We start from the raw sequence: 23,004 nt of genomic DNA on the forward strand, positions 1-23,004 counted from the left end.
ATAGCACAAAAAAGCTTAAGATTAACCAGTTAAAATTATCGGATGCTAACATGATCTTCTATGATGTGAAACACAAACACCTCTGCTAAAATCTAAGAAAAAGTAGTCTGGGGTTTCATGACCTTTTAACAGTGTAGATAACTCAACATGCATGAAACAACATTGGATTTATTGGAACATTTTACTCTAATTTTGCTTGGTCATTAAATCCATCAAGTGTAATGCACCAATCAAATGCTGTTTCATATGTATTGTCTTGACATGCTTCACTTTTCATCAGAGGCAGAAGCTGAAATCAAGAAAAAAAAATATTTTTTTGTTTCATTTCTATAAAGCTTCTTGAATTAAAATGTGCATCTGTATAAAATTTTAAATTAAAATAAATCTAATCTAAAATCTAAATGTTGCTAAATACATATTACTTTTAAATATTTTATTGTAAATACGTCATAAAAAGGTGTACTCACATGAAGCAAGTGAATAATCACTCTGTGTTGTCTCAGATCCTCGTCCTGAATAAGAATGACATAGTTTAATGATAAGAGTAACACTACAGAAATATTGGTAACACTTTAGATTACAACCTGTGTAACTTTTTTGTAATTGTAGTGTACCAGTTGGGAACCGTCAGGGTTTAACTTACTGTTATTTAAATGTTATTTGTAAAATGTTTTTTTATTATTATTATTTATTATTTTGTGTATATGTTGTTTGCTTATTTATGTTTTTAGAATCTGCACAGCACATTTTTAATCGTGCTTTAGAAGTAAATTGCCTTGCCTTGCCTTAATTGATTAGCCCCACATTTGTTTCTGTTTCTCCCTGATTACATTCCCAGTTGTTAAAAGTCTGTGTCCTCCATTATTCCTTTGTCCACTATTAATGTTTGATCATTTGGATTTGTGTTTGGTTGTTGTGCCCTTTCTCTTTTACCCAATGTTCCCTTTCAACAGACATTTTCTTTAATGAGCAGGATCTGCTTTCATTGAAATGTCAGAGGGCACCGGCAAGTGTCACACCATCACACTTCGCAGGCACGCCCATAGAGTTCACAGCGTATTTGTGTAAAGTTAATCAATGGGAGAGTAATTTCGAATGACAAATTAGTATCTTTTCTCTAATAGGTGGGCCTGGTAAACTAACTAGCTGTTATTAGGGCTGTGCAAAAAATCGAATGCGATTTTCATGCACATCTCGTCAGTAAAGAAGGGACTCTTAGCATATATCCAGCACGTGCGTTCAGACCAGGATTGCCAGGTTTTCAAAACAAAACCTGGTCAATTGCTTCTCAAAACTAACCCAATCGTGTATCGTTCCGGGCGATAAAATACACATTTTATGGCGGGGTTGCCTAGGTAAAATTTGAATTTTAGGGGCTAAACATCAGGTTATTTGGATTGTTGCCGCTTCCACCCACTGGCATGAAAATAAACCACAGACTTGGCAACACTGGTTGGCCTTTACTACACAGAGCCGTAGTTCATTGACAATCAACACAAAATCGATTTCAAAGAATCGTATCACACACCATCAGTTAAAGACAGCAGTCCAAAACATTTAATCTAATGACTTAAACAGTCAAAACATAACTTCAAGAATGAGCAAGTGGTGTCAATGATTTTAAAGTTTGGAATGAATGGAAAATGATGTGAGTGGCCCTTAGGCATGGCAGGATTATGAACAGCGCCCGGAGTCTTGGTTGTGATTTGCGGACAGTTGCTGGAGGCGCTAACGGTGTGCGTGCACTCATAGAAAGCAATATGTGTGCGAATTTTAAAGGGGTCATATGATGCTTTTTTAAAGATCATTATTTTGTGTATTTGGTGTACCAGAATATGTTGACATGCCTTAATGCTCAAAAAACACATTATTTTTCAAATACTGTACATTAGTGTAAGTCCTCTATACCACGGACAGATAAGACAGCGGACTCCACTGTTTGACCGTCACTCTCTCACACAGGCGCATACGCGCGCACAGTCTGCACACACATACACACTAGTGGTCGAAATGATGATTCTTTCAAGAGATTTGTTTCTTTTCAGTTAGTTCAACAAAATTATTACTTCAGATTTGTTCAATGATACGTTCAGTGACCATTTCTTCACATTCATTAGTTCACGCTTACATATAATTAGCTGAGGTATTGTATGCGTATTTGGCGTGCTGTCCGGGGAAGGGCTCCGAGCTCGGGAATGGCCCGAACCTGAAGGGAGCACACGCATCGAACGGGTAAGCCTCGTTGACCATAGAAAAGGAAAAGGTAAGGTTGTCTAACCAGAAGGCTCTTGCCGGCGTCCGAAGGGAGCACACGAATCGAACGGGTAAGCCCCTCCGGATGTGAGAAAGAAAAGGTAACATTAAGTGGCCAGGAGGCTCTTGCCAGCATCCAACGTGGACTTCCTGTTCCTGGAAACCACTGGGTAAGCCTCGCAGGCCGTAGGATGGAAAGGTAAGTTTGTGTGGTCGTGAGGCTCTCGTCGACATCTTATGGGAGTTTGCTACTCACGGCATGAGACGGGTAAGCCTCGACAACCGTAGGAAGGAAGGAGGGTTTATTGTGTGTTTGGTACTTGCGGCATCGGACGGCTTGCTTATTGGGTTTTGCGAACTTAGACCACGTGGAATGGTAGTGGTTGTGTGGCCAAGAGGCTCCTGCCAGCGTCCGATGGGAGCACTCGCATCGAACGGGTAAGCCTCGCTGGCCAAAGGATGGAAAAGGTCAGGTTTTCTAGCCGGGAGGCTCTGACTGACGTCCGATAGGAGCTTAGCTCCAGGAATCGAATGGGTAACCCTCTCTGGCTGAAGGATGGAAAAGGTTGTCTAGCCGGGAGGCTCTTACCTTCGTCCAAAAGGAGCTTAGCTCCCGGCATCGAATGGTTAAGCATCGCTGGCTAAAAGACGGAAAAGGTAAGGTTGTCTAGCCCGGAGGCTCTCACCTACGTCCAATGGGAGCCCCGACTCCATGCATTGGATGGGTAAACCTCTCCATACGTAAGACAGAATGGCAAAAAAGGTAGCCGGGGGCTTTCACCTACGTCCGAAGAGAGTGTGAGCTCCTGGCAATGAACGGGTAAGCTTTGCTGGCCGAAGAATGGAAAAGGTGAGGTTGTCTGGCCGGGAGGCTCTTGTCAGCATACGATGGGAGCTCGAGCTCCTGGCATCGAAGAGAGAAGCCTCGCCGGCCATAGGATAGAAAATGTAAGGTTATCTGGCCGGGAGGCTATGGCTGGCATCCGGTGTTTTTCTTTTTTCTTTTCTTTTTTATTTTTTATTTGCGACACCGTATGGGTAGTCTCTCCAGCCATCAGAGGGAAAATTTAGATTGTTTTATCTGCGAAGCACCTGTTGGTGTTCATGTACTCGTTGGTGTTCAATAGGTAAGTGTCGCTGACTGAAATAATTATTTTTTTCAGTGCCTGACAGGGAGTTCAATACTAAGTATTATTTGGTTGTCTATGAGGGTAGACGCTGTGAGGCTTACTTGAATAATTGTTTAGCAAATCCAATGAGCTGCTTCCGATAATGAGTCAGAAAAATCTTGGTGCAGTCATTGTATTTGAAATTAAGCGTGCAAAAATAAATTTCCTGTGCCAGTGTACCCCGAAAAGGTGCCATGAATCAGCGATGTGGTCAATGTCAAATCGTCATATTGTCAGCACGTGAGATTGATGGTACATATCGAGGATGTTATCGTGTATGGGTGCAGTAAGAGAAAGATTCTTTATTCTTGTCCAAGCTTACTATTTGCCATTGTAACCATGCAGGTGCATGAAAAGAGCCTATGGAATCACCAATAATCGAAAAATATACTTTCGGACATACTGATAAACTGGGATTAAATACAAAATACTATATTTAAAACAGCTAGTTCATGTAGTCGGCACTACTGTCATCTCACTTGTTCTGTGACAAATGTTGTTGTTTTTTTTTGCATCTGCGCACGGAAGTTATATTTGTGGATGGAGACTTCTTCGCCGCCTACAGGCTCACACCATCCTTGGAGAGCACGGGCGAACGTGAAATGCAGTGCTGAGATGGGATAACGGAGCGGTTTGATAGCCGAATTATGGTAGGCTGCCTAATAATGATAATAAATAACGTTGGCTGGAGAATGAGCCTAATATCGTCTTGGTTATCGTCGATACATGATGCTATCACCGCAGACACTGCTGCGGCAGTGAGGAGATACGGGAAAGGCTCCTGCGGGAGCAGACACTGCTGCGGCAGTGAGGAGATACGGGAAAGGCTCCTGCGGGAGCATACACTGCTGCGGCAGTGAGGAGATACAGGAAAGGCTCCTGCGGGAGCAGACACTGCTGCGGCAGTGGGGAGATCCGGAAAACAGAGAAGTAAAGGGGAGCATGAGAAGAGGAGGAGAGATAGCTGCTTGGGCCACTTGCGGAGCTTGCTTAGGCTGCTGTAGATGTTGACTGCGGGAAGAGTAAAAATGTTTTAGTAACATTTGGGCAAGCTAAAAATGAATGGGTAGCCTACTGTGTTGCCAGCTTAGCAATTGGTTGCCTGATTTGACAATTCCTCAAGCCCTGTCCACATTATTATGTTCCTGTTGGAAAAGCATCTTTCCTCTCGTTTGGCCTCTGCCCTTTTTAGATGGTCTCCAGAGCGGATATGTTTGGAACGCTCTTTTCACGTTGTAGTATGGACTGTGGAAACAGAGGCTTTTGGAAATGATGAAGCATGTTTAGTCTTGTAAGACGTTGTACCGAAAGACATGATTATAGCAGTAACGTTAACCCCTTACCAGTCACCCCCCATTTTTTGGCATGGAGACAGAAATTACATACCCGAAATAAAAAAAAATTCTGCTCACAATTATTTCTGACTAGATAGATGATCAACATTTGTCCACGAGCTGACACTTCGACGTTTACCATTCAGGAATCGAAATTGTTTTCCTGACATAAATTACTAAATATCTGTCACTGAAAACTATGTTTTATCGAAACGTTGGTCAAATATCGAAGCCAGAGTCTTTAGACTTTCAATTGATGCACGGTTTATCCAGATCAAGTAAGAGAGTGATGTTTAACATGCTGTGAAAGTGAAATGATAATAAACTGTAGCTGTAGGAGATGCTTGCAAGCAAATGGGTTAAGAGCAGTTATGTGCTATTCGCTTCCAAGTGGTTGCTAAAGATATTTACTTGCCTGTTTTTCATATTACGGTCCTAAAAAGGCAACAGAAATTTTACTCACACTTGCTATCCTGCGTCAAAACACGATGGCAGTTGCGTTTTAGATGAATTTTGAGTGATCACGCCAGTGAATGGTGAAATAGGTCCCTAAATAAATTGGTCCTGCCAGAATACTTGCATGCTAATTAAATTTATGCATTTAACAGACGCTTTTATCCAAAGCAACTTACAGTGCATTCAGGCTATCGATTAATGTTTGTATTTATTTATTTTTTTACCTATCATGGAACTTATGTCTGTATCATTTCAGTGAGGTTTAAACGTGCGTGGTAAGGCGAATGTAATGTCTTGGACATTTCAGTGTGGATGAAGACTCTGGAAATAATGCCTTGGCTTCGTGGTTAAAAGTGGCATCGTCATCCGATGGAACTACGTTTGTGTCTGTCTTCCAAATCTATGGACACTCCACACTCCAGATCAGCAGGTGGCGGTAATGCACCTTTACGCTGGTTTGCCAAAACCGCCATAAAACACTAGTAGAACTAGTGGACGGAACTGCGTCATGACTTTAGCCGCAAACCTGCTTTTAGCGTTTTCGCCTGAAAATGTATGTCACGCGGCCTGCGTCGCTAGAGGAAGCGGCCTCAAACTGCGCCTCGGCCGGAAAAGCCGCGGTGAAAGGCTGAGCCACGGCGGGAATTGAGAGAGGCTTGCTGCGGTGAGAGCTGGGGTGCGGCCCAGGCTGGTTGAATGCCTGCTGCTGCAATCCAGCGCTCGAGGAGAGCTCGATCTCGGGTGGCACGATCGTTGTGTCGAGCTAGGCGAACTCAGAGCTTGCACGGTCTATTGGCCACGACGTGTGGCTTGGTGAGGAGAGCAACTGTCGCGATGACGCTTAATGGTGCTCAACGGCCGTGTATGGCTGGGTAGGAATGATCGCGGTCCGGCAAAAGCAGCAGATCTGATAAATGCCCGGTATAGCTCTCTTCGTTGGTAGGAAAATTGGGTCTGTGATAAGGTGACAGACGAAGCGAACCAGCATGCTGATAAACCGTCAATGGATAGAGGTTAAGTCAGCGATATTTATACTATGGGACTGATTACTTGATTATGGTCCACCTGTGTCGATTAGGCTAAGTATCTGATGCACTCCTCCCGAATCTTGTTAATAAAAACATCATTTACACAAAATAAACCATCAGGTGGCGAAAAAGAGACTGAGACCAATGAATATGCTTTGATAAGGTAAGTAGTCTTATAAATCATACCAGAAACTCATTAACTCATTTCACTAGATGTCCAGATTTGTTGTTCAGTAATAAGAAACAGAATGGTTAAAAAATAGGCTACCTAGACCTATAATAAAATACCCCTATAAAATTAGAAATAAATATATTGTCTTTCTAAATCGCTAAGTCTTAAACATAAGATTGTTTAGGCCATAAAACGTAATATTAGAAAAGTTGCCCCTTGAGTTTCAAAAATATTTAGTATTAATGATTTGTAATTTTACAGGTTGTTACCCCTTTATTCCCCAAACGTTGCATATTATTCCTCTACACGGAGGTACTGAATAGGTACAAGCTACACTGTAACTTCAGTTTACTTGCACAGTTATTTGCAGGGTGCATATCTGGTCATTATTACCCAAATGTAACATTGTTCCCCTATACCTAAACGTACGTTCTTTATAGGTACACTATAATTCCAGAACTGTACACCGTAAATTCACTATACCAACGTAGTTCTTTGCGGGTTGTAATCAAAAGCGCTACCGAAATATCAAACTACACATGGTGAACTTGCATATGGTGAAGATTGTTTCAGATGTTTGGTTTCTTTTCTTCTTTGAAAATTAGATGCAAAACAAACAAAAAACATACCTGTAGCTCGTCTCTTCTTCCATATGATGAGTGCCGTTATAATGAGAACAGCCCCACACATGAACACCACCAGCACACTGATCACGACAGACAGACTGAAGGATCCTGGGTCAGATTCATCCACATCTGAAACGTTTTGTGATGAGTGACATTTGATAATAAACTATTGAATCAAACAGGTAAATCTGTTTTCATGCTTTTTATTTTTTACTAAATTTAACATTTGTTGTCCCTGCACTCAAAATATTTGTACCAGATGTAATGTCCAGTTTGTTGTCCAGATTGAGGCGTTGCATTGTGCAGTTGTATTTATGTTCTTGACGTAGCTTTTCTTTACTGATCACCAAACTCTTCCTCATCTGGTAAGTTCCATCTCCGTTGGGCAGAATCTCTCCTCCTGTGATCTGATCATCATCCACAGGCTGACCGTCTCTGAACAGGGTCAGGTTAATGTGACGGGGGTAAAAACCAGTGGCCAGACAGCTGATCTGAAGCCCTTGAGAGTCTGGGAGCATCTTCTTCATGAGTCTGACTCTGGGTTTCACTACAAAGAAGATTGAGAAGTATTACTGCTGGTAAACTGTTGTGTTCATTGCATCGGTCATTCATTTATGATAATCATGATTCATAAAGCATTCAAAAGCATTTGATGCTTTCTGTCAGCACAGCTGTCTGGTCCATTTCTGTTGATAGTGTTCTTTTTTAAAAATTATGAATAGGTTAATCAGGTTGACTCACTCACCTTTTCTCATCACATTGTTCTTTTCCATGTTCAGAAACCTCCGCAAGGTTTTAATGCAAATAGGATGATAAACATTTTGATGCAGGAACTTTACACGAAGCTGTATTGCTTGGTCCCATGTTTTCCATAGCAGTTTATTCTGGATTTCCTTTTTTTCAATGTCAAAAGTCAACTCCCCAATGTTTTGTCCATCGAAAGCATCCCAGACATGAGTAGGACCAGGATTATCATTGTTCAACAATTCACATCCAGCAAGTCTCTGAGTAACATGTACACCTGTAGAAGAATGGATGAATGAAACATGTAGCTGTTACCAATTCTCTGTCAAAAGCTTTATATGCTGTGTGCATAAACTAACAAGAGTTACATTTGTTATGAAATGTATTGTGTGGCATTATAAATGTGTTGCTTGGACTAACCTGAGTGATTTAAGTGATCATTATAATTGGATTCCAAATATTTCAGTTCGTTATATTGAACACGAAATACAGTTTCAGCATCGCTTTGCTCTTCATCATAGTATTTTGATTCATTGTGAGAGCGATAGACAAGTTTCCATGTGTTTGAGTCATAATATGCTATTTGCACATCATCCAACATCAGCACAGCACTGAACTCAGGAAATGGTGTTTGTCCAGCTATATATGTTGCAAAAGTCATTAGTGAGTGAGAATCTGTGGATACACAAGGACAAACATGTAATATTAGTGTGGCCTGAATTTATACCACTACATATACAACTATACAATCCTAATCACACCTAAAGAAACAGAGTCGTCCTATAGAAATTCAATAAATTAACTATTTTTGTTGTTGTTGCTTTTCAGTTTGCATTATCAGATGTTTGAATAACTGACATTTGATTCACTGATTAATTTCCTCTTATCACACTGCTGTCATGTTGACAGACTTATGGTTGCATTTCTTTCAGTTTCTCTTCTCTTGTGGTCAGGTGCTTGAATTTATTTGAACCAAACAAAACAAAACACACTGTTTTCACTGAATGTGCTATTTAAAACCTGCAATTAAACCATCTGTAGCCAAACAATTGTGAACAGCAAACATCAGGGTTCAAGAAGTTTGGAAAGGAGGAGGAAACAGCCAAAGCTAACAAATTCATGAGACCAGATCAGTTGGGACAAAGAAGCTTCATTACTATCTACTTTACTTCAGAGTTTTTCAAAATTTTACGCTAAAAGCATTATTAATAAAGCTTAATTGCCCCTTGATTGACACAACAATGTATGCCTTTATCAGACACACACCTGGATAAAACTTTTCAGAACTCAAGTTCATCTAGAGGATACAAGCCCATAAATGTTTAGGCCATGGCCCAAACAAGAAAGAGGAGAATGGTACTCAAGCCAGGACTTGAAGTCATGTCACCAAGTGCTTCAATACAATGACATGTACTGCCCACAAGGCTATGACTCTAGCAGCTTTATTACCTAAATGGCATCCATATGTTAATGTTTGGTGAACATTCTTTTTTTATGATGAATTGATGCATTTGATGCCATTATAAAGTTTGGAAGAGCCAATATATATATATATATATATATATATATATATATATATATATATATATATATATATATATATATATATATATATATATATATATATATATATATATTAATATAAATCTCATTGTATTCATCTGAAAGAAGAAGGTCATAAACACCTAGGATGGCTTGAGGGTGAGTAAATCATAGGGAAATTTTCATTTTTGGGTGAACTATCCCTAAGGGCAGTGCTTCCCAAACCTGTCCTGGATCCCCCCCCATTCCCTGCACCTTTTGTATGTCTCCCTTATCTAACACACCTGATTCCACTCATCAGCTTGTTAGTAGAGACTGCAAGAACTAAATTGGGTGTGTCTGATTAGGAAGACATACAAAATGTGCAGGGCACGGGGTCCTCCAGGACAGGTTTGGAGAGCACTGCCTTAGGGCAATAAAATCAGAGCTATACATTTAGTTCCACACTTGAGGGAATAAGATGAAAATAGAATTTTGATTCTAGCCTGTACACTTGTGGAGAACATAAAAGTTGTTTATTATAGCACCACCTAGGCCCAAAGGGGTGTGTGTTTTCACCTGAGTAGCAGTGAGAGTTTGGGACCACCCTGCCAAATTTGGTGTCTCTAGGACTTACTGCGTTGGCACTTAGTTTTCATGCCAAGAGTTCAAAAGATAGCATTCATTCTATTTTTATTTATTTAAACAAGAAAACAAAACAAAAAAAATTGATAGATTCTCCATTTGTGATAAGTGCAAACGATAACACACGTTTCTTAGAGGGTGAATTCAAATGAAATACTGCCACACTTGTCATACTACTCCTGAATATGATGTTTACTTCATTATTATATGAAAAGCATGGAAAAATATGGTTCAACCCATATTCAGGTGCTGGTCATATAATTAGAATATCATCAAAAAGTTTATTTATTTCACTAATTCCATTCAAAAATTGAAACTTGTATATTATATTAATTCATAACACACAGACTGATATATTTAAAATATTTATTTCTTTTAACTTTGATGTTTATAACTGACAACTAAGGAAAATCATAAAAAATAAAGTATCTCAGAGAATTAGAATATTGTGAAAAGGTTCAATTTTGAAGACACCTGGTGCCACACACTAATCAGCTAATTAACTCAAAACACCTGAAAAGGCCTTTAAATGGTCTCTCAGTCTAGTTCTGTAGGCTACACAATCATGGGGAAGACTGCTGACTTGACAGTTGTCCAAAAGACTGTCAAAATTGACACCTTGCACAAGGAGAGCAAGACACAAGAGGTCATTTCAAAAGAGGCTGGCTGTTCACAGAGCTCTGTGTCCAAGCACATTAACAGAGAAGTGAAGGGAAGGAAAAGATGTAAAAAAAGGGTACAAGCAATAAGGATAACCGCACCCTGTAGAGGATTGTGAAACAAAACCCATTCAAAAATGTGGGGGAGATTCACAAAGAGTGGACAGCAGCTGGAGTCAGTGCTTCAAGAACCACTACACACAGACGTATGCAAGACAATGGTTTCAGCTGTCCTGTGTCAATCCACTCTTGAACAACAGATAGCGTCAGAAGTGTCTCGCTTCAAAAAGGACAGGACTGCTGCTGAGTGGTCCAAAGTTATGTTCTCTGATAAAAGTAAATTTTGCATTTTCCTTTGGATATCAGGGATCCCAGATCCCAGAGTCTGAAGGAAGAGAGAAGAGGCACACAATACACGTTGGTTGAGGTCCTGTTCTTAATTGGCCAGCAAACTTGCCTGACCTTAACCCCATAGAAAATCTATGGGGTATTGTGAATTAACCGAAGATGCGATGGCACCTATTGTCTCCTTTAGAATTCCAAAGTTGCACTCATGTTTTATGCTTAAAACTTTTGAACCATAAGGCACCGAAGTAAAACTATTCTTAAAAAAAAAAAAAAAATCCCTATGTAAAATTTTCCTTGGCTTATGCGGAGTCTGCAAAATAAAAAAATTATACGGTTTAGTTTTTTTTTTTTTTTTTACCATTTTCAAAAATTCGAAAAATCTGCTTTTTCAAGCTCATCCTAGACGGTTTGTCTGATTTTCACCAAAATTGTCTCAGATCATCTTCAGAACATGCTGGCAAAAAAAGGTATGGAATTCAAGTTGATTCATCAAACCATTCTCAAATAACATGCAAACAAATTTTACGAAAAGCATTCATAGATGGATGTGAGCAGGGCATAGCTTGGGTTTGCGGGGCCCTGGTACTTTTACCGGTGGGACCTGTTTGAAGTTGTGTAAATAGCACAAATAAACAAATGAAACAATGTTTAAAACATTATTTAAGTTTAATTTTTGTTAAAACAACAAAAGTAAAGAGCAGTTAATGATTTTCTCCCATTTCATTTCTTGGATTAACATTAAGGACACTGACAGCAGCAAGTAAATTAGGGGTGGTCACTTTAAGAGACAATACATTCATTATGATACATATCTGATTTCTTTCTCAACTGTTTACTTTCACTTTAAAAGACATAACCGACCATTTTTAAGAGGATACTCTCAAAAAGAAAAGATTTTTTGTATGTATCTGTAATTTCAAGAGCAAGCAGAGACCAATGCCATTTGGTGTTTAATGGCTGTGAGACACGGATCTCTAAAACTGCCCGGATGCTGAACTAAGCCTTTCATTTATTTATGATTTTCTGTTTAAACGCTGCGGACTCGGTACCATGCTTTCCTTATATGGTTTCAGCCCATATATGGTATAATTTGAAAGCTAAATGTCTTCTTTATAAAGAACACAGTTACTTTTGTTTTTATGATACATAAAACCGTAAAATGAAGCTTAGAAATGTATTCCTCCCACACACAAATTTCTGCCTAATTGCGAACAATTTTTATGAAGAATGTGTATTTTTTTGATTTTTCACAAAACGGTCAAGTCATATATCACAAGAAAGCTCTCATTCTCATGAATTTGACTGTGTAGTTTATTTCACTGTGCGAAAATAACAGATCAAACGATTTTCAATAGAACCGCAGTGTGAAATTTGACACCTCTGACGTAACGTTTAGATGAGTCACATTCCTATTCGCACGATTGCTTCAATCAGTCTCAAACAGCCTAAAACTCTATATTATCTTTTAGATTAGGATATCTTCTTTCAAACTACACCATTTTCACGTTTCTGTGTGTTGGCACTGGTGAGAAATCCACTGTTTTGTCACAGGAGCTCGTCTGTGGGAGAGAGACGCTCTTTTGTGAAACACGCGCTCTCCAAATCATATCACCTCCTACACTCAGCTCTCATGTTCTAAAGATCTGATGTGCTCTGGGCTGCTTAGTGGGCGACAACTGGTCAGATTAAATGCCACTCAGAGGTCTCCGGCCACTCGGAGCCATGAAATTTGACTTCTCTGGGTGTCACCTCTGGGATTTTGCTATGTTATTGTTATTATTATTTTATCATTACATACATTTACATTTACATTTAACCATTTAACAGACACTTTTATCCAAAGCAACTTTGAAATGAGAACAATAGAAGTAGTCAGATCAACAAGAGAACAACAACAGTATACAAGTGCCATGACAAGTCTCAGTTAGTCTAGTACAGAACGCATAGCCAGGTGTTTTTTATTTTATTTATTTATATATTGATTTATTTTTAAATCGAAAGAAAACAAAAGGAAAGGAAAAGTGCTAGTATTAGTTGGTTAAGTGCTGTCGAAAAAGATGAGTCTTAAGATGTTTCTTGAAAATGAGTAAATACTCAGCTGTACGAATTGAGATTGGGAGGTCATTCCACCAGCTGGGCACAGTCCAGGAAAAGGTCAGTGAGAGTGATTTTTAACTTCTTTGGGATGGTACCACAAGGTGTCGTTCACCTGCAGAGCGCAAACTTCTGGAGGGCACATAAGATTGAACTAGTAAGTTTAGGTATGTTGGTGCCGTGCCAGTGGTCGTCTTGTAGGCAAGCATCAGTACCTTGAATTTGATGCGAGCGGCTACTGGTAGCCAGTGTGACCTGACGAGGAGAGGAGTAACATGAGCTTTTTTTTTTGGCTCATTGAAGACAACCCTCGCTGCTGCATTCTGGATCAGTTGTAGAGGCTTGATAGTACATGCAGGAAGAGCCAGGAGAGCATTACAATAGTCCAGTCTGTAGACAACAAGAGCTTGGACAAGAAGTTGGGTGGCTTGCTCTGACAGGAAGGGTCTAATCTTCCTAATGTTGTATAAGGCAAACCTGCAGGACCGGGTCATTGTAGCAATGTGGTCTGTGAAGCTTAACAGATGATCCATCACAACTCCTAGGTTTCTGGATGTCCTCAAAGGAGTAATGGTTGACGAACCCAGCTGTATAGAGAAGTTGTGATGAAGCAATGGGTTAGCTGGAATCACCAGGAGTTCTGGAGGAGTTTCATAACATAAAAGCACAGCTAACAATCTGATAAACCACGTATTGACAGTAAAATACAGTACAGGATACATTTCTTACAATTACAGTACTAGGTTTATAAACAGCTATTTCTTTGTTTCACGGTGTCAGATACTTAGCCTAATCAATCGAGCTCGCCTCGCTAGACACAACGATCGTGCCGCCCAAGACCCAAGAGTCTTCATCCACACTGAAATGTCCAAGACATTACTTTCGCCTTACCGTGCATGTTTAAACCTCACTTAAATGATACAGACAAAAGGTTCATGATAGGTAAAAAAAAAAAAAAAAAAAAAAAAACGATAGCCCAAATGCACTGTAAGTAGCTTTGGATAAAAGCGTCTGTTAAATGCATACATTTTTTATTTATTTTAATTTCCATGCAAGTTTTCCGGCAGGACCAATTTATTTAGGGATCTATTTCACCATTCACTGACGTGATCACTCAAAATTCATCAAAAACGCAACTGCCCTCGTGTTTTGACGCAGGATAGCAACCCTGAGTAAAATTTCTGTTGCATTTTTTGGACCGTAATACAAAAACAGGCAAGTAAATATCTTTAGCAACCACTTAGAAGCGAATAGCACACAACTGCTATTAACCCATTTGCTCGCAAACATCGTCAACGGCCCCAGTTTATCATCGTTTCACTTTCACAGCACATTAAACATCACTCTCTTACTTGATCTGGACAAACCGTGCATTAATTGAAATCTAAAGACTAGCTTCGATATTTGACCAATGTTTCAATAAAACATTCAATAAAACAACATCGTTTCAGTGACAGTTATTTAGTAATTTTATGTCAGGAAAACGATTCAGATTCCTGAAGGGTAAACGTTGAAGTGTCAGCTCATGGACAAATGTTGATCTTGTATCTAGTCAGAAAGAATCATGAGCAGAAACATTTTTATTTTGGGTATGTAATTTATGTCTCCATGCCAAAAAATGGGGGGTGACTGGTAAGGGGCTAACGTTACTGCTATAATCATGTCTTTTGGTACAACGTCTTACAAGACTAAACATGTTTCATTGTTTCCAAAAGCCTGTTTCCACAGTCCATACTACAACGTGAAAACAACGTTCCAAATGTATCCGTCTGGACACCGTCTAAAAAGGCCAGAGGCCAAATGAGAGGAAAGATGCTTTTCCAACAGGAACATAATAAATGTAGTTTCATAACAAGGTTCGGACAGAGCATGTCAGATACTTAGCCTAATTAGCACAGGTGGAACCACTTAAGATAATCAACCTTAGGGTATAAATACATCTGAATTAGCCTAACTGTCCCCATTGACGGTTTATCAGCATCCCGGTTCGCTCTGTCTGTCATCTTATCACAGACCCAATTTTCCTTCCAGCGAGGAGATCCATACCGGGGATTTTTCAGTTTTCAGTCCGCTTCTTTTGCTGATACCCATGATCATTAAACACGGCCGTTGAGCACCATCAAACGTCATCGTGACAGCTGCTCTTCTCGCCAAGGCATTTTTTCCAGAGTCTTCATCCACACTGAAATGTCCAAAGATATTATCTGCCTTACCGTACATGTTTAAACCTCACTGAGATTATACAGACATAAGTTTCATGCAATTATTCTGGCAGAATCAATTCATTTAGGGACATATTTCACCATTTACTGGCGTTATCACTTAAAATTGATCTAATACACCACTACCCTCGTTTTGCCGCAGGACAGCAAGTGTGAGTAAAATTCTGTTGTCTTTCTAGGACTGTAATATGAAAAGCATGCAAGTAAATATCTTTAGAAAATGCTTGGAAGTGAATAACACATAACTGCAATTAATGTTATTGCCATAATCATGTCTATTGGTAAGTTTTACAAGACAAAATGATATCCATAGTTTTCAGAAGCTTCTGTTTCCAAAGTCTATAATACAGTGTGAAACCAGTGTTCCAAATTGATCCATTGTGGAGGCTGTTTAAAAAGGCCGGAAGGCCAAAACAAGAGGAACGATGCTTTTCCAACAGGAACAAACTAATGTGGACAAGGCTTAAGGAATTGTCAAATTAGGCAACCAATTGCTAAGCTGGCAACACAGTAGGCTACACATTCATTTTTTAGTTTGCCCCATCAAATGTTACTAACCTGTCTACTCTTCCCACAGCCAAGGAGGGGGAAGTCGTGGCCTAGTGGTTAGAGAGCTTGACCCCTAACCCTAGGGTTGTGGGTTTGAATCTCGGGCCAGCAATTCCGTGACTGGGGTGTCCTTGGGTGGGGCCCCGGGCGCCGCGGTGTGGATGGTTGCCTACTGCTCCGGGTGTGTGTTCACGGTGTGTGTTTGCTGCTGTGTGTGTGCACCTTGGATGGGTTGAATGCAGAGCACGAATTCCGAGTATGGGTCACCATACATGGCTGAATGTCATGTCACTTTCAACAACTACAGCAGCCGAAGCAAGCTCCGCAGGCGGCCCAAGCAGCTATCTCTCCTCCGCTTCACTTCTCGTGCACCCCTTTACTTCTCTGTTCTCCGCATCTTTTCCATTCTGCGGCCAGCAAGGCTTAACCATTCGTTGCCAGGAGCCACACACCCTTCGGATGTAGGTGAAAGCCCCCGACTACCTTTCCTGCCTTTATGTCTTACGTACGGAGAGGTTTACCAATCCAATGCATGGAGTCGGGGCTCCCATTGGACGTAGGTGAGAGCCTCCGGGCTAGACAACCTTACCTTTTCCGTCTTTTGGCCAGCGAGGATTAACTGTTAGATTCCGAGAGCTAAGCTCCTGTCGGACGAAGGTAAGAGCCTCCCGGCTAGTCAACCTTTTCCGTCCTTCAGCCAAAGAGGTTTACCCGTTCGATTCCTGGAGCTAAGCTCCTATCGGACGTCGGTCAGAGCTTCCCGGCTAGACAACCTGACCTTTTCCATCCTTTGGCCAGCGAGGCTTACCCATTCGATGCGAGTGCTCCCATCAGACTCTGGCGAGAGCCTCCTGGCCAGACAACCACTACCATTCCACGTGGTCTAAGTTCGCAAAACCCAATAAGCAAGCCATACGATGCCGCAAGTACCAAACACACAAATAAACCCTCCTTCCTTCCTACAGTCGTCAAGGCTTACCCGTCTCATGCCGTGAGTAGCAAACTCCCATAAGACGTTGACGAGAGCCTCATGACCACACAAACTTACCTTTTCCATCCTACGGCCTGTGAGGCTTACCCAGTTGTTTCCAGGAACAGGAAGTCCCCGTTGGATGCTGGCGAGAGCCTCCTTGCCACCTAATGTTACCTTTTCTGTCCCACATCCAGAGAGGCTTACCCGTTCGATGCGTGTGCTCCCTTCGGACGCCGGCAAGAGCCTCCCGGTTAGACAACCTTACCTTTTCCTTTTCTATGGTCAGCGAGGCTTACCCGTTCAATGCGTGTGCTCCCTTAGGACGTCGGTAAGAGTCTCTCGGCCACGCAACTTACATTTCCATTTGACGGTAGGCGAGGCTTAACTGTCCGACGCTACGAGTCTCGACCTCTCGTCAAATCCTGCAAACAAACAAACAAACAAAAAAACACCTCTCAGCTACCCTCACATCTTTTAACCCCACCTGGCGAGGCTTACCCGTTCGATGTTCTAAGTTTAATGCCCCATCGGATGCCGCGAGAGTCCTCCCAGTCGGGCTTTCCTTTCCACTCTCCCCGTCTGGTGAGGCTTACCCGTCTGATGCGTGCGCTCCCTTCAGACATCTGGCGAGAGTTGGTCGGGCCTATGCTTGCTGGCCGCAAGCGAGTCTTACCCATCCGATGCCGTCAGTTGAGATCTCCCTTCGGATGTCACCAGAGTCCTCCTTGTTGGCCAGCCCAGAGCTTTTTATCTGCCAAACTGAGAGGACCCAGACGTCCGTTATCATGAGTCTCAATCTCCTGTCGGAGGCTTCAAGGGCCCTCTCAGTCAGCATTAGGCTCTTCGCCCACTGAATAGCAGGGGCTATCGGCCAGTAGGGCCCGTACACCGACACCATGACCTATTGCGGTCGAGGCAACTTGGGTCCTCCCGGTCGGGCACCACAACCACGCTGCTCCTCCTCATCGGCCGGTAGGGTTCACCGTTCCAACGCCACAAGCTCCCGTTGAACATCGGCTCGAGCCCTACCGACCGGGCGCCAGCAACCACATAGTTCACTACCTGCAGCCGGTAGGGCCTACTCTTTCAATGCCTAAGTGGCTCCCACCGGAGTACATAGGCCCTTCCAACGAGACGACTTCTCAGAAAATCTAATCAGCCCCCGCCAGTACTCTATGCTATTTTTTTTTGGGGGGGGGGGGGGGGGGGGCGTTCTTTAAACTGGTGGATACATTTACTTTTTGGGGGGTACTCTAGGTTCGGGCCATTCCCAAGCTCGGAGCCCTTCCCTGGATAGCACGCCAAATATGCATACCATACCTCAGCTAATTATATGTAAGCGTGAACTAGTGAAATAATGTTTTTATTCACAAGATTCGGGAGGAGCGCGTCAGATACTTATCCTAATCAACACAGGTGGACCATAATCAAGTAATCGATTCCATACTATAAATATCGCTGTGGCGAGTGGGGCGGGGCCGAGAGGCGTGGGAACGAGGAGTGAGGCCAGGTGTAGTGATTGGAGATGAGCTACACCTGCGCCCCACCCCTCGTTCCCACGCCTCTCGGCCCCGCCCCACTCGCCACAATCGCTGACTTACCTCTATCCATTGATGTTGACGGTTTATCAGCATCCCTCCTCCACCCCATCTCCTCACTTTGAGTCCACTTTATAAATAGACGGGGAAGGGGGGGTACTCTAGGTTCGGGCCATTCCCGAGCTCGGAGCCCTTCCCTGGACAGCACGCCAGATACGCATACCATACCTCAGCTAATTATATGTAAGCGTGAACTAGTGAAACCACATGTATTTTATATTTTAGTCTCGTGTCTCATGAAAGAAAAAAAACTGTATAAAACAAAAGGTATGATATTTGGTATAATTCGTTTATGCCATTTTGTATATTACTACTAAGGCAAACATGAAAATGACACATAATTCAGTCAATAATCATGAAAAGTGCATAGTAAAATAGGATTGCTGGGGCAATATGCTTTATAAAACTCACAAAGACTCCTTCTTGTCACCCAGACTTTCTTACATTTTATTAATAAAAGTATCTTGAAAGGCATTCTCATTGTGAAAATGGTAATAAAAATCAGCCAATTAGCAGATATCCCTGTCGCAATCAGCACTGTTGACTAATTTTCTAAAGCTTCTGGTATTTTTTTAATTTGTCAAAATGTGGGTTACTTTCAATTAAATAATGCAACCTAACCACAATTAATATTACAGTTAAAGGTATCTTCTTTAGTTATCTCTTAATGCAAAAATGTATTTAATTTATCCTCTATAACGGAGAAAATGTAATTTATGGCTGCAAAGAGACTTATCTCTGAGGGAAAGAATATTATTTGCAAAAGGGAAGGGTATTTCCAGACTACGCTGCTCTATCCATGTTGATGAAAACACTCTCAAGAATATTAACAAAATTATATTAAATTTCATATAGACAAATGGCATACAATCTGTGGTTTTAAATACCTCTAAAGATGGTGGTCTCAATATGTTAGATTTCTGTACATTTAATAATATTCTTAAAATCAGTTGGGCCAAACCCTTTATTAAAAATCCATTTGTCAAACATTTTCTCAGTTAATTAAGCTTATCGAATGGTTAAAAAAAGCTGGCTGATAGTAAGCGAACTTACCTGCACTGATGAATTTTAAGCATGGCAACAGGAACATGGCCCCAGGTGAGGTTAGTGAGGTCCAGTGGTTTCTATAATAACCCCCTTATTACAGAATTGTGCTATAATAACCCCTATAAATACAACTAATTATACACTAACACTTGAAAAGAGACAGAAATGTTGATGTTTTTGGTGGGATGCTCATTTTTAAATCATACCCTATCAAAGTTTGTTAATATTATATTTATGGGGTTGATAATTTTATCATTTGTTTATTATTCATGCGACCCTACAGATTGCACCAAATGTGTTATTTTCGGATAGTCAAGATTACAAAAGACAAAACATCAAAATCAGTTTCAGTGGCGTAGATGGTCATACATGTATCATACATATTTTGACTTGATATCAACTCGGGTTCGAATCTGCCTTTTGGTGAATTTTTTTCTCCCTTTTCAACTTTCAGATCACATAAGAAAATCATTTATTTTCAATGAAAATGAAGTAAATAATCAAAAAGTTGAAAAGTGAAAGTAGTGGGTAGGGTAAGGGTAGGTGTATGGAGGGCTCTATTGTCCCAATAAGGTGGCATCCATTTAATTAGACTCAATAAGTTATTATTGCATACTGCTTTATAATGTACTACACTACTGATGCATCACATGAAAGTGTGTCTTATGTGATCTGAAAGTTGAAAAGGGAGAAAAAAATTAGCCAAAAAATTAGCCAAAAGGCAGATTCTGTCAACAGGATTTTAATATGGCACTGAAAACTATTTGTTGGTCAACTTACCTGCACTGACGACTTTTAAACATGGCAACAAGAACACAACAAGCACGAACATTTTCTCAGTTTATTGAACTCGTGTCCGTCCCTTTCACTCTTGTAATTCTCTTTTACTTTGGTTCTTTGTGTTTTTTGCTGCGTTGCATCATGTCATAGATATCTATGGTATCATGTGTGCATATCGCCACCTACCTTGTATGGCAAGCCGAATTAACTTTCATTCATTCGCAGGATATGTATTTTTGATATCAACAATTCAATTTTCACAAGTTAAAATGTTCATTCTTGATATCAGGAATTAGATTTCCACTAGTAACAATTAGAATTTTTGATATCAACAATTCAATTTCCACTAGTAACAATTGCTATTTTTGATATCAACAATGACGTCACCACTCGCAGAAATAAGTTTATCATATCAACAATGAAATCACAACTAGTAATACACATAATTCTTGATATCAAGTAACTTAATTCTTACATGTTCAAAAAACATTCTTTGTTTGTAGGATCTTAAATTACTGCTTATGCTGACCATTGGGCGATACATTTCTCACATTTTTGGCTATGTTATGTTAAACATTTTCATATGTCGACACTGAATAAATGATTCTTTGCTACATTGTAAAGTAGTGAGTATATAGCTTGTATAACAGTGTTCATTTATTTACCATTCCTCTTGTCCACCGATGCTTCAAGAACCGGATAACATGTTATATAAAAATAATTCCTATTAGCACACGACTCATTCATGTAGCCAATGATATTCCGAAATAAAAAAGTCCAGTAAACCGTTTGTAAGATGCATTTTATTTTATTTACCTTTATTTTACCAGGAAATAATCCCATTGAGATTCAGAATCTCTTTTTCAAGGGAATCCTGGCCAAGACGGCAGAATAATAGTTCCATTTTAAAAATACATATACAAACATTTAACAGAAAAAGACATTTTGGCAATTTAAACATCATCTCAACATATTCACCAGCAGGACTCAGTAACAGCACATGTGCATTTAGTACTCACATAGTTCTTTATCCTCATTTTAAACTGTGTCATTGTCGGTAAATAGTCAAATTTTAGCTTATTCTGCAATTTATACCAAGAAAAAGGTGCAAAAACTTTAAAAGCACTTTCACCTAAGACAGTTCGCGTTCTTGGGATATCATACATAAGTAAGGAGGCAGTTTACCAAGTATGGCCTTAAAAAGAAAAATATACCAGTGTTCCAGCCTGCGATTGTTCAAAGATGGCCAATCAACACTCTCATGCAAGTTGCAATGATGAGTACGAAAATTGGAATTAATCAAAAATCTTGGTGCTGCATGATATATTGACTCCAGCATTTTCAAAGAAGCTTTGTTTGCATGCATATTTAAAATATCACCATAATCCAGCATTGACATAAATGTTGTTTGTATAAGTGTTTTTCTTGTACTAAAAGAGAAACATCCTTTGTTTCTATAATAGAAACCCAACTTTACTCTTAGTTTTTTATTATTATCTGTTATATTTTTTTATTTTAGTTGTATTTTTATTTGATGTATTAGAAGAAAGTGTAATAAAACCAATAATAAACACCTGAAAAAGCGACATTAAGTTATTTTTTAAACTAAATTAATGCCTTGTTCCAAGGACTTGGTGGCAAATAAAAAGAAACAGCATAAATGTACTTTTTTTTTTTTTTTACAATTAACAAAATTTAAAAAATGAATCCAGCCATAATATAATTTTCAAGTTTCACTGACAAAACAAATAAATAAAGGAGGAGCCGTTTCCGCACGTGGACGTTCTTCTGCCATCTTTGGCCAATGCTGAAAAGGGAGGAGTGTCGAAAATCTCATTAATATTCATGATCTCATTACCATAGCTATTCTTACATTTAAAAATGGCATTTCTACATATCTGTAAAAGTATTTTTTACTAGTTAAAATGTTAAGATATCAATAATTCTATTTTCACTAGTTGCAAGGACAATTTCAGATATCAACTGCCTTTGTTGATATCAATAATTACTTTGTTACTAGTAAAAATGTGAATTCTTGATATCAACAATTTAGTTGTTACTAGTTGAAATGTTAATTCTTGATATCAGTATATGTATTTCAACGTTACAAATGTTATTTTTGATATCTGAAAAATAATTTCTGATATCAGTATAATTTCTGATATCTAAAATGGCTTTCTTACTAGTAACAATTACTTTCATGATATCAGAAGTGAACATTGTCACTAATAACAATTAAATTGTTTATATCAACAATAAACGTCTGTACTAGTAACCATGTGATTACTGATATCAAAAATAAAGGTCTTTACTAGTAAGAATTGTATTTCTGATATGTGAAATCAGAATTTAAACTAGTAAGAAAGCAATTCTTGATATCAACAATTAAATTTGAATGGAAAGCTATGGTGACATTTAACTAGTGAAAATAAAATTACTAATATCAAGAATTAACATTGTTAATAGTGAAAATTGAATTGTTGATATCAAGAATACATATCCTGCGAATGAATAAAAGTTAATTAAGCTTGCCATACACACTCACCACACACACACACACACACACACACACAACCCACTTTTTTTAATTGGACGAATTAAACGTTTTTTGTGTGTGTGTGTGTGTGTGTGTGTAATATCCTAGTTAAATCACTTTTTCTTAATTTTCTAGTTTAATATATTGGAAAAATAAAATAACTGATTTATTTTATTTTTCCAATTTGATTGATTGACACCAGTTAATATATTAAAATATATTAACTAGTTCCAAGGCAACTTTTTAATTT

The 23,004-nt window shown here is 39.6% G+C and overlaps 2 protein-coding genes across 3 annotated transcripts in view; one reads left to right on the forward strand and one right to left on the reverse strand.

Moving 5' to 3' along the window:
- LOC127952618 (jupiter microtubule associated homolog 1-like) overlaps nt 1-23,004 on the forward strand; it is a 94,623-nt gene that overhangs the window by 15,300 nt on the left and 56,319 nt on the right. The window lies entirely within an intron of this gene.
- LOC127952588 (major histocompatibility complex class I-related gene protein-like) lies at nt 149-20,329 on the reverse strand. The gene is made up of 7 exons (XM_052551227.1): nt 20,219-20,329; nt 8,203-8,457; nt 7,784-8,059; nt 7,295-7,585; nt 7,042-7,167; nt 468-512; nt 149-289 (listed from the first exon to the last, which is right to left on the reverse strand). The coding sequence occupies exons 1-7, from the start codon at nt 20,268-20,270 to the stop codon at nt 267-269; spliced, it is 1,068 nt and encodes a 355-aa protein (XP_052407187.1). The 5' UTR covers nt 20,271-20,329; the 3' UTR covers nt 149-266.

Source organism: Carassius gibelio, chromosome B3, assembly GCF_023724105.1.
Source record: "Carassius gibelio isolate Cgi1373 ecotype wild population from Czech Republic chromosome B3, carGib1.2-hapl.c, whole genome shotgun sequence".
NCBI lineage: Eukaryota > Metazoa > Chordata > Actinopteri > Cypriniformes > Cyprinidae > Carassius > Carassius gibelio.

Coding starts and splice junctions, on each gene's coding strand:
- LOC127952588 (XM_052551227.1), bottom strand. CDS start 20,270: ATGTTCGTGCTTGTTGTGTTCTTGTTGCCATGTTTAAAAGTCGTCAGT. Junction 7,586..7,783: donor GAACAATGTGATGAGAAAAG/GTGAGTGAGTCA, acceptor TCTTCTTTGTAG/TGAAACCCAGAGTCAGACTC. Junction 513..7,041: donor GAAGAAGAGACGAGCTACAG/GTATGTTTTTTG, acceptor ATTCTTATTCAG/GACGAGGATCTGAGACAACA.